At 41.6% G+C, this 16,997-nt stretch overlaps 1 protein-coding gene across 1 annotated transcript in view; it reads right to left on the reverse strand.

Annotated features, from left to right (window-relative positions):
• Window positions 1-8,517: 8,517 nt before the first annotated feature.
• The window catches only part of LOC124620277 (neuroligin-4, X-linked-like), a 190,083-nt gene continuing 181,603 nt past the window's right edge, over window positions 8,518-16,997 (reverse strand). The window contains exons 10-11 of the mRNA XM_047146945.1: window positions 12,496-12,613; window positions 8,518-8,537 (exon numbers count right to left, since the gene is read on the reverse strand). Coding sequence (XP_047002901.1) covers window positions 8,518-8,537; window positions 12,496-12,613 — 138 coding nt within the window. The remainder of the gene's footprint in view (window positions 8,538-12,495; window positions 12,614-16,997) is intronic.

A 16,997-nucleotide genomic window follows, 5' to 3' on the forward strand; every position in this document is an offset into this window, starting at 1 on the left:
AACAATGGACGTTACATTTCAGATGTGTTACGACCCGTGGCTCTACCCTTCATTCGATCCCTGTGAAACCCTACATGTCAGCAGGATAATGCACGACCGCATGTTGTAGGTCCTGTATGGGCATTTCTGGATACAGAAAACGTTCGACTGCTGCCCTGGCCAGCACATTCTCCAGATTTCTCTCCAATTGAAAACGTCTGGTCAATGGTGGCCGAGCAACTGGCTCGTCACAATACGCCAGTCACTACTCTTGATGAACTGTGATATCGCGTTGAAGCTGCATGGGCAGCTGTACCTGTACACGCCATCCAAGCTCTGTTTGACTCAATGCCTTAGCGTATCAAGGCCGTTATTACAGTCAGAGATAGTTGTTCCTGGTACTGATTTCTCAGGATCTGTGCACCCAAAATACGTGAAAATGTAATCACATGTCAGTTCTAGTATAATATATTTGTTCAATGAATACCCGTTAATCATCTGCATTTCTTCTTGGTGTAGCAATTTTTATGGTCAGTAGTGTATTAAGACTGAAGGTTGAATAAGTAAAAGTCCTAGTTATAGCGTGCAGATTAGTCAAGAGTGAGAGTGATCAGTTGGTTGTGAAGTATTAATAATAGTAATTTCTCAGTAAAAATATTGTTACGAGACCCTTAACAATATTTTTACTAATAACGTAACAATAGTTTCTCATACCTAACTCGTAATACGAAAATAAATGTTCCACACACGTAAAATGCCGGATGACGTCATCATTGGAAACTCGCCCTTATACAATAAGTCATAAGGTTCATATTGGCTTGTCGCTTTCATAGTAGGTATTTGTTCACACTCCATAAAAATCTGGAAGCGGACTTTCTGGCAGCGAATGTTGTCGAAACAACCGAGCCACATATATCAGGAAAGCAGAGTCACTGTCAGGTAGCCAGTTTGAAAGCTAAAATCGTCGCGATAACTTGGAAGTGATACAAAGTAAACAATTGCGATTATTGGCTATAACCACGGACTTCAGTCAGTGTTGTGCTTAGTGATATTAGAAATACGCGGAGTGTGACCGTGTGTATTTTAGTGCTAAGTGTACTGGTGTTGCATTTTTCAGTGTTAATAAAGTGTTTATTCGAGAGTTAAACTTTGCATGTGACTCGATTATTTTTTACTGCGGTAAAAGTAAAGGTAACTCAATATATCTTTAGCGCCCCCTCCTTGAATATAATAATTCCAATCCCAAAGGAAGCAGGCGTTGACAGATGTGAAAATTACCGAATATCAGTTTAATACGTCACGGCTGCAAAATACTAACACGAATTCTTTACAGACGAATAGAAAAACTGGTAGAAGCCGACCCTGGGGAAGATCAGTTTGGATTCCGTAGAAATATGGGAACACGTGAGGCAATACTGACCCTACGACTTATTTTAGAAGCTAGATTAAGAAAAGGCAAACCTACGTTTCTAGCATTTGTAGACTTAGAGAACGCTTTTGCCAATGTTGACTGGAATACTCTCTTTCAAATTCTGAAGGTTGCAGGAGTAAAATACAGGGAGAGAAAGGCTATTTACAATTTGTACAGAAACCAGATGGCAGTTATAAGAGTCGAGGGACACGAAAGGGAAGCAGTGGTTGGGAAGGCAGTGAGACAGTAAAGGAAACAAAAGAAAAATTCGGAGTAGGTATTAAAATCCATGGAGAAGAAGTAAAAACTTAGAGGTTCGCCGATGACATTATAATTCTGTCGGAGACAGCAAAGGACTTATAAGAGCAGTTGAACGGAATGGACAGTGTCTTAAAAGGAGGATATAACATGAACATCAACAACAGCAAAACGGGGATAACGGAATGTAGTCGACTTAAGTCGGGTGATGCTGTGGGAATTAGATTACGAAACGAGACACTTAAAGTAGTAAAGGAGTTTTGGTATTTTGGGAGCAAAATAACTGATGATGGTCGAAGTAGAGGATATAAAATGTAGATTGGCAACGGCAAGGAAAGCGTTTCTGAAGAAGAGAAATTTGTTAACATCGTGTATAGATTTAAGTGTCAGGAAGTCGTTTCTGAAAGTATATGTATGGAGTGTTGCCATGTATGGAAGTGAAACTTGGACGTTAACTAGTTTGGACAAGAAGAGAATAGAAGCTTTCGAAATGTGGTGCTACAGAAAAATGCTGAAGATTAGGTGGGTAGATCACATAACTAATGAGGAGGTGTTGAATAGGATTGGGGAGAAGAGGAGTTTGTGGCACAACTTGACTAAAAGAAGGGATCGGTTAGTAGGACATGTTCTGAGGCATCAAGGGATCACAAATTTAGTATTGGAGGGCAGCGTGGAGTGTAAAAATCGTAGAGGGAGACCAAGAGATGAATACACTAAGCAGATTCAGAAGAATGTAGGCTGCAGTACGTGCTGGGAGATGAAGAAGCTTGCACAGGATTACGTAGCGTGGAGAGCTGCATCAAACCAGTCTCTGGACTGAAGACCACAACAACAACAACCATGAATGCTAAATCAGTTGCTCTTGAAATATTCAATAAGTTGGCTGTCTTGTTACTGATGCTGCAGCTAATCGGGCCCTCACGTTCTGCTCTTTTTGGAAGTCTGTCAGGTCTTTCATTACACGCCGACATCTGAATGTGAATACGAAGTGTGCACTATTCGTAAACAGCCTGCACTGATGGCTTGTCAGTACTGAACGATGACAGTCCAGCGCAACACATGCCTTAACTGCATTGTTGACCGTCAAACACGATCATCCCATTACTGCGACTGTGCATTAAGTTGCCTGCCCCTTGTATTTTTTATTTGTAGTATCTTAGTATGTACACACATCAGCGCATTGGTTGTTTCTTCTCTGTGTCGAACAGCCTCCTCACAAACACGTCACAAACTTAACAGTTGATGTTTTCTGCATGGTCATAACAACATCACTAACTGGACTACGCCTGACAGTAAAGACTATCTGTGTTGCGTCCACATGCTCATACTTCAACATCTGACCTGCTGCCTGGGGAAATATAAACATTTATGGCAAGAGCAGGCCATTAACGGTCTTGCGTAATATGCAAAAAAACTGGTGATTTCTCAAACTGAGGAACAATCAAGAATGGAGTGCCGCAAGGTTCGGTCTTGGGTCCTCTGCTGTTCTTAATATACACTCCCGGAAATTGAAATAAGAACACCGTGAATTCATTGTCCCAGGAAGGGGAAACTTTATTGACACATTCCTGGGGTCAGATACATCACATGATCACACTGACAGAACCACAGGCACATAGACACAGGCAACAGAGCATGCACAATGTCGGCACTAGTACAGTGTATATCCACCTTACGCAGCAATGCAGGCTGCTATTCTCCCATGGAGACGATCGTAGAGATGCTGGATGTAGACCTGTGGAACGGCTTGCCATGCCATTTCCACCTGGCGCCTCAGTTGGACCAGCGTTCGTGCTGGACGTGCAGACCGCGTGAGACGACGCTTCGTCCAGTCCCAAACATGCTCAATGGGGGACAGATCCGGAGATCTTGCTGGCCAGGGTAGTTGACTTACACCTTCTAGAGCACGTTGGGTGGCACGGGATACATGCGGACGTGCATTGTCCTGTTGGAACAGCAAGTTCCCTTGCCGGTCTAGGAATGGTAGAACGATGGGTTCGATGACGGTTTGGATGTACCGTGCACTATTCAGTGTCCCCTCGACGATCACCAGTGGTGTACGGCCAGTGTAGGAGATCGCTCCCCACACCATGATGCCGGGTGTTGGTCCTGTGTGCCTCAGTCGTATGCAGTCCTGATTGTGGCGCTCACCTGCACGGCGCCAAACACGCATACGACCATCATTGGCACCAAGGCAGAAGCGACTCTCATCGCTGAAGACGACACGTCTCCATTCGTCCCTCCATTCACGCCTGTCGCGACACCACTGGAGGCGGGCTGCACGATGTTGGGGCGTGAGCGGAAGACGGCCTAACGGTGTGCGGGACCGTAGCCCAGCTTCATGGAGACGGTTGCGAATGGTCCTCGCCGATACCCCAGGAGCAACAGTGTCCCTAATTTGCTGGGAAGTGGCGGTGCGGTCCCCTACGGCACAGCGTAGGATCCTACGGTCTTGGCGTGCATCGGTGCGTCGCTACGGTCCGGTCCCAGGTCGACGGGCACGTGCACCTTCCGCCGACCACTGGCGACAACATCGATGTACTGTGGAGACCTCACGCCCCACGTGTTGAGCAATTCTGCGGTACGTCCACCCGGCCTCCCGCATGCCCACTATACGCCCTCGCTCAAAGTCCGTCAACTGCACATACGGTTCACGTCCACGCTGTCGCGGCATGCTACCAGTGTTAAAGACTGCGATGGAGCTCCGTATGCCACGGCAAACTGGCTGACACTGACGGCGGCGGTGCACAAATGCTGCGCAGCTAGCGCCATTCGACGGCCAACACCGCGGTTCCTGGTGTGTCCGCTGTGCCGTGCGTGTGATCATTGCTTGTACAGCCCTCTCGCAGTGTCCGGAGCAAGTATGGTGGGTCTGACACACCGGTGTCAATGTGTTCTTTTTTCTATTTCCAGGAGTGTATATTAATGACCTGCCATTCTATTTTCACGAAGATGCAAAGCTGATACTATTTGCCGATGATACAAGTATAGCTATCACACCCAACAGATAAGAATTAACTGATGAAATTGTAAACGATGTTTTTCTGAAAATCGTTAAGTGGTTCTCTGCAAATGGGCTCTCATTAAACTTTGCAAAACACAGTATACTCAGTTCCACATAGTAAATGGAATGACACCATTAATAAATACAGACTTCGATCAGAAATCGGTAGCTAAGGTAGAATATTCGAAATTTCTAGGTCTATGCATTGATGAGGGGTTGAACTGGAAAAAACACACTGAGGATCTGTTGAAACGTTTGAGTTCAGCTACTTATGGGTCATTCCACACCAAGTGGTCTAAAACTGAAAAAAGTTCCCACCATCATGGTCTCCAATTTTCGTCAAATTTTAACTGTAGCTTTAGTCAAGTGTTGAAGTAAGTTTCCCAAGATTTCAGGCCTCTAGCTGCAATAGCTGCTGATCTAGACCCCCTTGTCTGAAGTGTACTTAGTCCGTGTGCATGCAACATAAAAAAAATGTCATATTTGGAGTCTAATAAAATCGAAACTAATTCATAAGAATGGTTAGTAAGATGCGACCCTGTACAGTTTTTTTTGCTGATTCCAACGAAATTATGTATAACATTACTCATGCAAACCCCGGTCAAATAACTCGACTCAAAGTATACTTCAAAATTTGTCGTGACACAACGCGACAAATTTTGACCAATATTAAGACTGCAATGATTTCCTTGCAGTTGAAGATATGGACTTGAACTTTTGGCCAAGCTTCATGCTTGTGCTAGACATAATGCAGCCGGATTTGCAATGATCCAGGCCATATGGTCGCCCTGCAGTATCTCTTCAAATTAGGCAGTGTCAGCACAAACGGTAAAATTTACCAAAGTTTCAAGCCAATTACTAAAAAATAGTTGGCCTGAATCTGCTTGTGAATAGTATCACCTAAAAGAGAAACTCTTGCTCTACAAGACTGACATTTGTTTTTTTTGCAACGCGACCATTAAGTACTCATTAACTCACATCAAAGTTGTTATATTTTGTATGCGCGATGCACTAATTTTTCTTCATTTCTAGGAATTTGAATCTTAATAGTCGCTTAGAATTACTGATATAATTGGATATTTCATTCGTGTTTTATTCAGTGATTGGCCAGTGAGAGATGTCAGAAGTTAATGAAGAAGAAGAATCGTTGGCCCCCTGTTCAATTGGAAAAGATGCTGCTGCATCGAAGTGCCATGTTATCTTCTATGCTAAGAAGACTGGATTCAAAGCGTTTAGTGATTTCACAGAATGTGACCAGAAATTGCTTGTTTCGCGTTCAGAAGCCAAACTTGACGAAAATTCCATCATTTGCTTCCACCATGAAGCCCTCTTCCTACATGAATATCAAGCGATGCAAAAGAAATGTTGCAATCCATTCAAGAAGAGGAATCACAATGTAAAAGCTGGACTTAGACTGCTTGATAATGAAACAGCTGCCAAACTTTGCCTGTTAAAGAAAAAAGAAGTGATTGATATAAAACCTGGTCAGAAGCTTTGCCCTCGCTGCATGTCGGCACTGAACCAAAAGCTAGAAGATTCATCATCACTATCAACCCAATCTGAACAAGATTTCACAACGGATGAAACTGAACCAGCCATCAACAAAAGTTTATCATTTATTGGTGCTTCACCATTGAAAAGAAGACAACTAAGTAAAAGAGATAAGCAAAGCTATGCAAAAAGAAAGATCTTGGATGCACAAAGTTTAATTGGGAATCAAATTGCTGCTGCTGTAGGAATCAATTACGATGAACAGCCAAGTTCAAGTAAAAGTCGCCCATGCAATAATTGTGCAGATCTTGATAATCTTATAGAAGAGTTGAAAGAAAAATGTAAAGTGTCAAATCGTAGGACAAAAGTTCAAATATTGACCTTGGTTCCAAGAAGCTGGACAATTAAAGATACGACAACAGCATTTAATGTATCAGAAAGAATGGTAAAGCAAGCGAGAAAACTGAAGAATGAGCAAGGTGTTCTAGCTTTTCCAGCAAATCGGCAAGGAAGGAAGCTTTCAGATGAAGTTGTCCAGAAAGTACATGACTTTTTTCAAGATGACGAATTCAGCAGACTTTGTCCAGGGAAGAAAGACTGTGTGCCTGTGAGAATTTCAGGAACAAAGGTGTACAAGCAAAAGCGGTTGTTGCTTTGCAATTTGAAGGAAATGTACGTGTCTTATCAGAAGCAAAATGGACCAGAAATTGGCTTCTCAAAGTTTTGCGAGCTTAGACCAAAATGGTGTGTTACAGTTGGCTCTGCTGGAATGCACTCAGTTTGTGTCTGTACAATACACCAAAATGTCAAGCTTATGCTCACTGGTGCATCAATCAATGAAGACTACAAGGAAATTCTTAGCAAAGCTGTTTGCAGCTTGGAAAACAAGGATTGTATGCTTCATCGTTGTGAAAACTGCCCTGGTCCAGAAGGTGTAGAAGCAGTTATTGCAACATATTTTGAAGATAATGACCCTGAAGAACTGATTGAGTACAAACAATGGATTCATACCGACAGGGATACTTTAGAAACAAAGCAGCTTTCAACAGAAGAGTATGTTGAAGATATTGCAGCAAAAATTTGGAACCTGTCTTGTCATCACTACATTGCCAAGCATCAAAGCCAGCACCTGAAAGCTCTCAAAACTGATTTGAAAGAAGGCGAATTCATAATACTAATGGATTTTGCTGAAAACTATTCATTTATTGTTCAAGATGCAGTGCAAGGCTTTCACTGGGAAAACAGTCAAGCAACAGTTCATCCATTTGTAGTCTACTACTGTGAAAACGAAGAGGTGCAATGTGTGAATCTTTGTGTTATTAGTGACTGCCTTCGACACGATACGATTACTGTCCATGTTTACATTGGAAAAGTAATCAATTACCTGAAGATGCAATTTTCCAAAATAAGCCACATCCACTACTTCAGTGATGGTTCAGCTGCACAATATAAGAATTTCAAGAATTTTCTCAACTTATGCTATCACAAAGAAGATTTTGAAATAACAGCAGAATGGAATTTCTTTGGAACAAGCCATGGAAAGTCGCCTTGTGATGGCATTGGAGGCACAACAAAACGGTTGGCAGCAAGAGCAAGTTTGCAACGTCCATATGAAAACCAGATTCTAACACCCAAAGATCTTTTCAACTTCTGCAATGATAATATCAATGGAATCAAATTCTTTTTCATCAGCAAAGAGGAAGTTGAAGAAGAAAAAGCTTCTCAAGAAGAAAGATTCCTGCAAGGGCACACTCTAGCTGGCACAAGAGAAAACCACCATTTTTTGCCCATTGATATGACGACAATTAAGGTCAGTAGAGTTTCTAATGATGCGACATCTTTTTTGGCCAAAATTAGTGCTGCTGAAGTAGTAGTTCAAGTCATGGATCTTCAGCCTGGGCAGTATGTTGCTTGCATTTATGAAAAGAAATGGTGGATTGGAAACATCGTTGAAATCTCAGTCGAACAGAAAGATGCTTTCATAAGCTTTATGCATCCTCATGGTCCTGCAAGTTCATTTTATTGGCCCTTAAGACGTGATACTTGCTGGATTCCAGAACAACTTATCATTGGTGTTATTCCAGCTCCATCAGTGACATCATCTGGTCGGCAATACAGTTTTCCTGAAAGCATTCTCTTGCAAATCAACGATGCTTCCAGAATGATGAAGTAACTGAGGAAGACAGGCTTGGGAACCTGCATAAAGAAACCCACAATCAGGCTTGGGATCCTGTGGTAAAGACACCCTGTAATCAGGCTTGGGAACCTGCAGTAAAGATACCCACCCGTGGCTGTTACTGCATGGCTATCGGGCGTGGCCCCTATGGCGATGGGGATGCTGGTTTTATTGTGATAACCAGTAATGGCTCAGCCATCATGGACCAACGCAGGGCACTGCGCACACAAAATATAAGATACTTTGACCTGAGTAAATAAGCACTTAATGGAAGCGTTGCAAAAGAAAAATATATCCATCTTGTAGAGCAAGAGTTTCTCTTTCAGATGATACTATTCACAATTAAATCCAGGCTGACTATTTTGTAGTAATGGGCTTTGAACTTTGGTAAATAAAGCCATTTGCGCTGACACTGCCAAATTTGAAGAGATTTTGCAAGGCGACTATAAAGCCTGGGTAGTTGGAAATCCAGCTGTATTATGTCCAGCACAAAGATAAGACTTGGTAAAAAGTTCAAGTCCATATCTTTATCTGCAAGGAAATTATTGCAGTCTGAATATTGGTCAAAATTTGTCGCATTAAGTCACGACAGAATTAGGGGTACACTTTGAGTCGACTTGTTTGACCGGATTTTGCATCAGTAATCTTATAATTAATTTCGTTTGAATCAGCACAAAAAACTGTACAGGGTCTCATCTTACTAACCATTCTTATGAATTGGTTTCAATTTTATGAGACCCCAAAAATGGCATTTTGTCTGATGTCGCGCGCATGCGAACTTACTACCCTTCAGACAAGGGGGTGTAGATCAGCAAGTATTGCAGCTAGAGGCTTGAAATCTTGAGAAACTTAATTTAGCACTTGACTAGTGCTACAGATAAAATTTGAAGAAAATTGGAGACATGATGGTGGGAAGGTTTAGACCACTTGGCATGGAATGACCCTTATGCTATTAGGGTCATTGCAAATTTTGGCGATATACATCTGAGTAAATTAGCGTACCACGCCTATTTTCATTCTCTGCTTTCGTATGGTATCATATTCTGGGGTAACTCATCATTGAGTAAAAGAGTGTTCATTGCACAAAAGCGTGTAATCAGAATAATTACTGGAGCTCATCCAAGATCATACTGCAGACACTTATTTAAAGAGCTAGAGATCTTCACTGTAGCCTCACAATATATATATTCACTCATGAAATTTGTTATTAACAATCCGAACGAATTCAAAAGTAATAGCAGTGTACATGGCTACAACACTAGGAGAAAGGATGATCTTCACTACTCAAGGTTAAATGTAGCATTGGCTCAGAAAGGGGTAAATTATGCTGGCACTAAAGTCTTTGGTCACTTACCTAATAGCATCAAAAGTCTGACAGATAGCCATATAGCATTTAAAAGGAAATTAAAAGAACTTCTTAATGGCAACTCCCTCTACTCATTAGATGAATTTTTGGATGTAGTAAGTGGGTAATTTCCCCAACTCCCACAAAACAAAACAAAATACTAAGTGGCATGTAATATTTTGTGTAATATAATATCTTGTACAGACACCTTTTATTAACCTGACACGTTCCACATCATTACGAAGTGTCGTATTCATGATATATGGCACAAGTAATAATCTAATCTAATCTAATCTCTGCCACACGTACTAGGTGGTACTAACCAACCTAAAAGTATACTACTTCTAATACCTACAATTTTTGATCTGCAAATGAACTAAATGCTGATGTAATGTTGTTCGGTACAATGTCCTGTCACCAACAGAAATATCTACACTTATACCCATTACACTCTATATATTTACACATGTTGTGAAAAGTAATGGTCCTACAACACACCATTCGGGAACACCCGACGTTATTTTTACGTCTGAAGATTTCTCAATGTTGCGAATTACATATTGTGTTTCGTTTGCTATAAACTCTTCGGTCGAGTCACACACATGGTCTGCTGTACCATACTCTCTCTTTCTTTTCATTAGATGGCGGTGTGGAACTGTATCGAAAACCGTTGGAAGTGAAGGAACACAGCATAAACCTGGGATCCGATATCTATTGATATCTGGGTCTAGTGAACGAACAGGGCGAGATGGGTTCCACACGATCGTTGTTTACGGAACTCATAATGATTCCTACAGAGGAGTTTGATTTCGAATAAGGAGACCATCAGAGAATTATAGTCCACGCTCCCTCACGGCCACCACAGCATGCAAGACACGTCGCAAAAGGACGACGGATGTTGACGGGTACCTGCCTCCAAAGATCGTCACTCAACTGCCCACCACAGACTGCCTCGTAAGTGAGACGGACTTAACCACTGCCTGCTCCTGTCAATATCCCATTCTCTTGTTGGTAACAATGACTAGAAACTCTGGGACATTTTCATTAATATACGGGCAAATTATTATTGGAACATAATGATGTAAATAGAGTAAATTTTTGCCATAGCGTTTTGCAAAGTTTAAAAAGAACGCACTGACCATACTCCACATCAATTATTTTGTGGAAATATTTGTAACGTACTCATCTTAGATTTCTGCATCTGATGTACATAACTTGCATTTCATTTGCAAGTGCCACATTCAAGACCATTTATACAGTGTGATTCACAAAGATACGCAAATATTTTAATATGTTATTCTACGAGTAAAACTAAAGAAAAAAGTTCATATAAACATAGGTTCGCAAATGTTTCGTTACGGAGTTACGGCTAGTAAAAGATTTTGCCTGAAATTTAGCAACTTCGCTTGTATGAAGTCATCGCAAAACTGGACGAGGCTATAGAACGATTTCCATTTATTTTGTTGTTATTGATCTGGCGAATCTAATAAAACATGTCCTATATGTGTATCTGTAGACATTTAGCAGAACATCCAGAGAAGCAAAGAAGTAATTTCCTAACATTTTTAATTTTTTAACTACTTGGCCCAATTCGTTTTTAAATTCCAGGAAATTGCACAAAGTTTTCACAGAAGTTGTAGAGAATTTAATTTTGGAAAAATGGTGGTAATAACGTTAACTGAAACTGTATGAATGTGTCGAATAATCCGCTTTTATTAATACCATAGCATACGTGAATTCATGTGAAACCGGAAAAAACTAATCTCAGTGTTAAGGAAGTTTTACAGTGTACATACATTCACAATAAGTATTCAAAAATAGCTCCACCGATTTCAATGCATTTAGTTGCACGCGTATGAACAGATTTTGTTGCTCGTTTCAGTTTCACAAGATTGTTCTTAATTTCGACTATTGCAATCATAATGTTTTGATAGATGTTTTATTAGATTCGCCAGACCAATAACAACAAAATAAATGGAAATCGTGCTTTCCTTTAACCTCGTGAAATTTCGCTATGACTCCATACTAGTGAAGTTCCTAAATTTCAGGCAAAATCTTTTATTAGCCGTAACTCCGTAACTAAACATTTGCGGACCTATGTTTACATGAACTTTTTTCTTTACTTTCACTTGTAGAATAACATATTGAAATATTTGCATATCTTCGTCAATAACCCTGTATTATAAAGTCATAAATATAACTTACGCTAATAAATCTAGCACTATATATTGCCGGCCGGGGTGGCCGAGCGCTTCTAGGCGCTATAGTCTGGAACCGCGCGACCGCTGCGGTCGCAGGTTCGAATCCCGCCTCGGGCATGGATGCGTCTGATGTGCTTAGGTTAGCTAGGTTGAAGTAGTTCTAAGTTCTAGGGGACTGATGACCACTGCTGTAAAAGTCCCATAGTGCTCAGAGCCATTTGAACCATTTTGAACTACGAATATTATCAGTGCTAAGGAAGAATAAACTGCTACAGCGATTTGTTTCGGGATGCTAACAGAATATCTTATGCTTACCCTTTCATGAGATTGTCTCTTGCATTGCTTGGAGAGAAAGAAAATCAGTTTCACATGTCAGCGTATGATGTTGGTTGTACTTGATAAATTATTTACCCTGTACCCTTCGAAGTATCGGTCGTAATACTAGGTAGAACACTATAAGTGTTGTGCGTCGTGTTGAGTGAAGGCAGCGGTCATCTTGGATCTGTTATCTATCTAACGTTCGTCTGCTGGTATCTAGTGATAGTATTGTTACGTACTGCAATGATACACTGAATGAAGACTAGCAGATTTTGCTCTTTTTGAGTACGCCAAGTACACAACTCGTCTTACCATCGTAGTTGTACTTGTCTTGATGGTTGAAGGAATATAAATAGGTCGTGTTTCCAGTTTTAGAGTTGAACTCCACTGTCGTGAGGGCAGGCCCTTTGAAGTGAACAGCTCCGGCCAACTGAAATCAGTGGAAAATATCGCCAACATAGACTTTTGTTTCGCACAAGATACGAATACTGCAATAACATTAATACTTAAGCAGAAATTCAACATTAATTTGCAGATTCAGTTACTTCACACTTCAGATCAGGCGTAAATTATAATTTCATAACCAGTAATGATACCAGTAAACTTCCGTGAATATAAATTTCAGGATCCAAGTAGCAAGTTTATATACTTTTCTTTGCTTGTAGCACAATGTCATTAAAATTTTGCTAGTGATATCTAACTTCTCCTGTACTCAGAGAACATAATTCTAGCTCATTTTATTGTTCAAAGTCGCTTAGATAATCAGAATTGCACCTCAAGTTCAAAAAAGATAAAGACTCAGACGAATATAGGGCATCCCCGTAGAAATGAAAAACATCGGGGCACACCATGGAAAATGTGTCTGCAGAGTTCGTCATCGCGTCGGCTGGTAACAAAGGCCCAACCGACAGAATTAAAAAATGAAAAAGAGATAGTTGGATAACTCATATGAGTTTTTACAGATAACACTCAACATTCTAAGAAATGATTTTCAGCGATTTCAATGATATAGCCTTACATTTCCTGTACTACTCCAATTACTAACATGAATTCTGAATGGTATCGTAACACAAGGTATCAAAATTTGAACAACTTGGCCTGCAAGAAAATCTTTGATGGCTGCAGAGAAGAACGTTTTGAGCAAAAACCTCATGGGGTTGCAAAAAAAACTCTACAATCGCCTTAACACATTAAGGTGGACCAAACTAAACAGTTTGTGATAACCGTACCCAAAGAAATCTGTCACAAGCGAAACTGAAGGAAGGCGTTCTTGTGCACTTGGCATTTGAAAAACGATGTTCGAGTCCAACATTGAAAAAAAATGACTAGTACTATGGGGGAGGCTTGTTTAGGCCATAACTACATTCTTAGGTAACAGAAAGATATCCAAATTACGCAGTGACCATGCTAGAAAAGATCAACACCATACGCTGTTTTCATGAGTTTCAAGATTCCTCTTTGTGAACAGCTTCTTGACTTTTTCCTTGACAGTTTCGGTGAAATTAATTAAGGATAGAGTGAGCGCTTTCATAAATAAATCAAAGTGATGAAAAGACGGTATCAAAACCGCTGTAATACCAGCAGGACTGTGAAGATAACTTGAACTGAATGGATAGTGTCTTCAAGGTGAGCATCAACAAAAGTACAACAAGAATAATGGAGTGTAGTTGAATTAAATCGGGATTTGCTGTGGGAACCAGATTAGGAAATGAGAGAATAAAAGTAGAAGATGAGACTTGTTATTTGGGCAGTAAAATAACTGATGATGGGTGAAGTAAAGACGGCATTAAAATGCAGACTATGAACAGCAATGAAAGCATTTCTGAAAGACACATATTTACCAACATCGAATAGACATTTATGAGTTAGTAAATCTTTTTTGAAAGAAATAGTCTAGAGCGCAGTCTTGTACGGAAGTGGAATGTGGATGATAAACAGTTCAGACAAGAAGAGAATATAATCTTTGGAAATGTGGTGCTACAGAAGAACGGCGAAAACTAGATGGCTAACTAATGAGGACATAGTGAATCGCATTAGGCAGGAAAAATAGTTGAGGTGCAGAGTGATTAAAATAAGGAACTGTCTGATAGTGCACATCGTGAATTTGGTAAATGAGGGAAATATTGAGGGGAGGGGAGGGGGAGATAAAAATTGTACAGTTGCACTTACAGTAGTGGTTGTGTGCTGTGGCACCGAGTTGGTACTTCAGAATGTGTGTTATAGATTATTCAGACTCAAATCTGAATTCCGGGCGATTACATAGGTACAAAAATCAGGTTTTAAACAAATGCAAAAGCACTGTCTTCTGCAACACGAGCCAAGAATCCGTCAAAACAATAGTTATAATACTACGTGTGACAAAATTTGCAACTTTTAGCCCAGAAACACATTTTCATTTTCTCCTACGATTCTTTACACACACACAGTTTCACAGAAGATATTAGACCATATTTGGGAATACTATTGTAGAAAAGTCTCAAAAAAGAATGAACTATTTTTTACCTCATTAAGTCTGAAGTTTATGCTTATTCTCCATGAAATATGAGTACGTTCTTCTCTTCATTAATGGAAACTAAGTATCTTTGAACCAGTTCTTAAATTGATGGAAAGTACGAAAGCTTTCCCAACGATGTATGATTTTTCAGAGAATGTCTGCCCAGTTACACGTAGTTTGTAAATAATGGATGTGTTGAGATCAGTTTCTGTGCTCTAGCGGAAAATATACTACTCAGATAGAGAAGACTAAATATGTTTCGAAATAACTGGTGTCTCAAAAGCAATGATGCTGAGGTGAACGCCGGTACTGCTACCTGTAAATGAAGAAATTCTTCCGAAGCATTTCGGAAATTTTTTAAAAAGTTTAAAATTTAACGACGCTGACATTGAGTATTTATTTATATTTTACACACAGACCATCTGAACTACACTCCTGGAAATTGAGATAAGAACACCGTGAATTCATTGTCCCAGGAAGGGGAAACTTTATTGACACATTCCTGGGGTCAGATACATTACATGATCACACTGACAGAACCACAGGCACATAGACACTGGCAACAGAGCATGCACAATGTCGGCACTAGTACAGTGTATATCCACCTTTCGCAGCAATGCAGGCTGCTACTCTCCCATGGAGACGATCGTAGAGATACTGGATGTAGTCCTGTGGAACGGCTTGTCATGCCATTTCCACCTGGCGCCTCAGTTGGACCAGCGTTCGTGCTGGACGTGCAGACCGCGTGAGACGACGCTTCATCCAGTCCCAAACATGCTCAATGGGGGACAGATCCGGAGATCTTGCTGGCCAGGGTAGTTGACTTACACCTTCTAGAGCACGTTGGGTGGCACGGGATACATGCGGACGTGCATTGTCCTGTTGGAACAGCAAGTTCCCTTGCCGGTCTAGGAATGGTAGAACGATGGGTTCGATGACGGTTTGGATGTACCGTGCACTATTCAGTGTCCCCTCGACGATCACCAGTGGTGTACGGCCAGTGTAGGAGATCGCTCCCCACACCATGATGCCGGGTGTTGGCCCTGTGTGCCTCGGTCGTATGTAGTCCTGATTGTGGCGCTCACCTGCACGGCGCCAAACACGCATACGACCATCATTGGCACCAAGGCAGAAGCGACTCTCATCGCTGAAGACGACACGTCTCCATTCGTCCCTCCATTCACGCCTGTCGCGACACCACTGGAGGCGGGCTGCACGATGTTGTGCGAAACCGTAGCCCAGCTTCATGGAGACGGTTGCGAATGGTCCTCGCCGATACCCCAGGAGCAACAGTGTCCCTAATTTGCTGGGAAGTGGCGGTGCGGTCCCCTACGGCACTGCGTAGGATCCTACGGTCTTGGCGTGCATCGGTGCGTCGCTGCGGTCCGGTCCCAGGTCGACGGGCACGTGCACCTTCCGCCGACCACTGGCGACAACATCGATGTACTGTGGAGACCTCACGCCCCACGTGTTGAGCAATTCGGTGGTACGTCCACCCGGCCTCCCGCATGCCCACTATACGCCCTCGATCAAAGTCCGTCAACTGCACATACGGTTCATGTCCACGCTGTCGCGGCATGCTACCAGTGTTAAAGACTGCGATGGAGCTCCGTATGCCACGGCAAACTGGCTGACACTGACGGCGGCGGTGCACAAATGCTGCGCAGCTAGCGCCATTCGACGGCCAACACCGCGGTTCCTGGTGTGTCCGCTGTGCCGTGCGTGTGATCATTGCTTGTACAGCCCTCTCGCAGTGTCCGGAGCAAGTATGGTGGGTCTGACACACCGGTGTCAATATGTTCTTCTTTCCATTTCCAGGAGTGTACTTCAGCAGTACTTCATTACGTGGGGTGGTACAGCTAAACCGAAAAATATTTTATCGGATTCTTATGCCACCACCTGTGAAACATTTTGTTCGGCCTCCACACTACAAGCTAGTATTACAGTAGCTCCCACAGATGTTTGATATTTGATGCACATTTGCGTCTGTACACCCACTTACTTCTAAAGATAGAAGGTGATTGGAGAGTATAATGACAGTTCTGAAAAACAAGAAGCAAATGACTTAACATATTACCCAATAAAGTGAAAGTACAGAAACTAAACTTTATTAACAAATTTATTGAATTAAAAAAATGAAATTAATAAACAATATCCCCTGATTCGTATATTAGCTACCAGCTTGCATTTTATTCTTACTTTTCACGTTTTCCCATGGATATCAGTGACCAATAAAGTTTAAGGGTGACCATTGCTACATCGGCCTTACTGCACGAAACTTGGAGTGTAGTTCGATGTGGGTGTCTCAATTAGTTTCATA

The sequence above is a fragment of the Schistocerca americana genome, chromosome 6 (genome assembly GCF_021461395.2).
Source record: "Schistocerca americana isolate TAMUIC-IGC-003095 chromosome 6, iqSchAmer2.1, whole genome shotgun sequence".
Classification (NCBI taxonomy): Eukaryota; Metazoa; Arthropoda; class Insecta; order Orthoptera; family Acrididae; genus Schistocerca; species Schistocerca americana.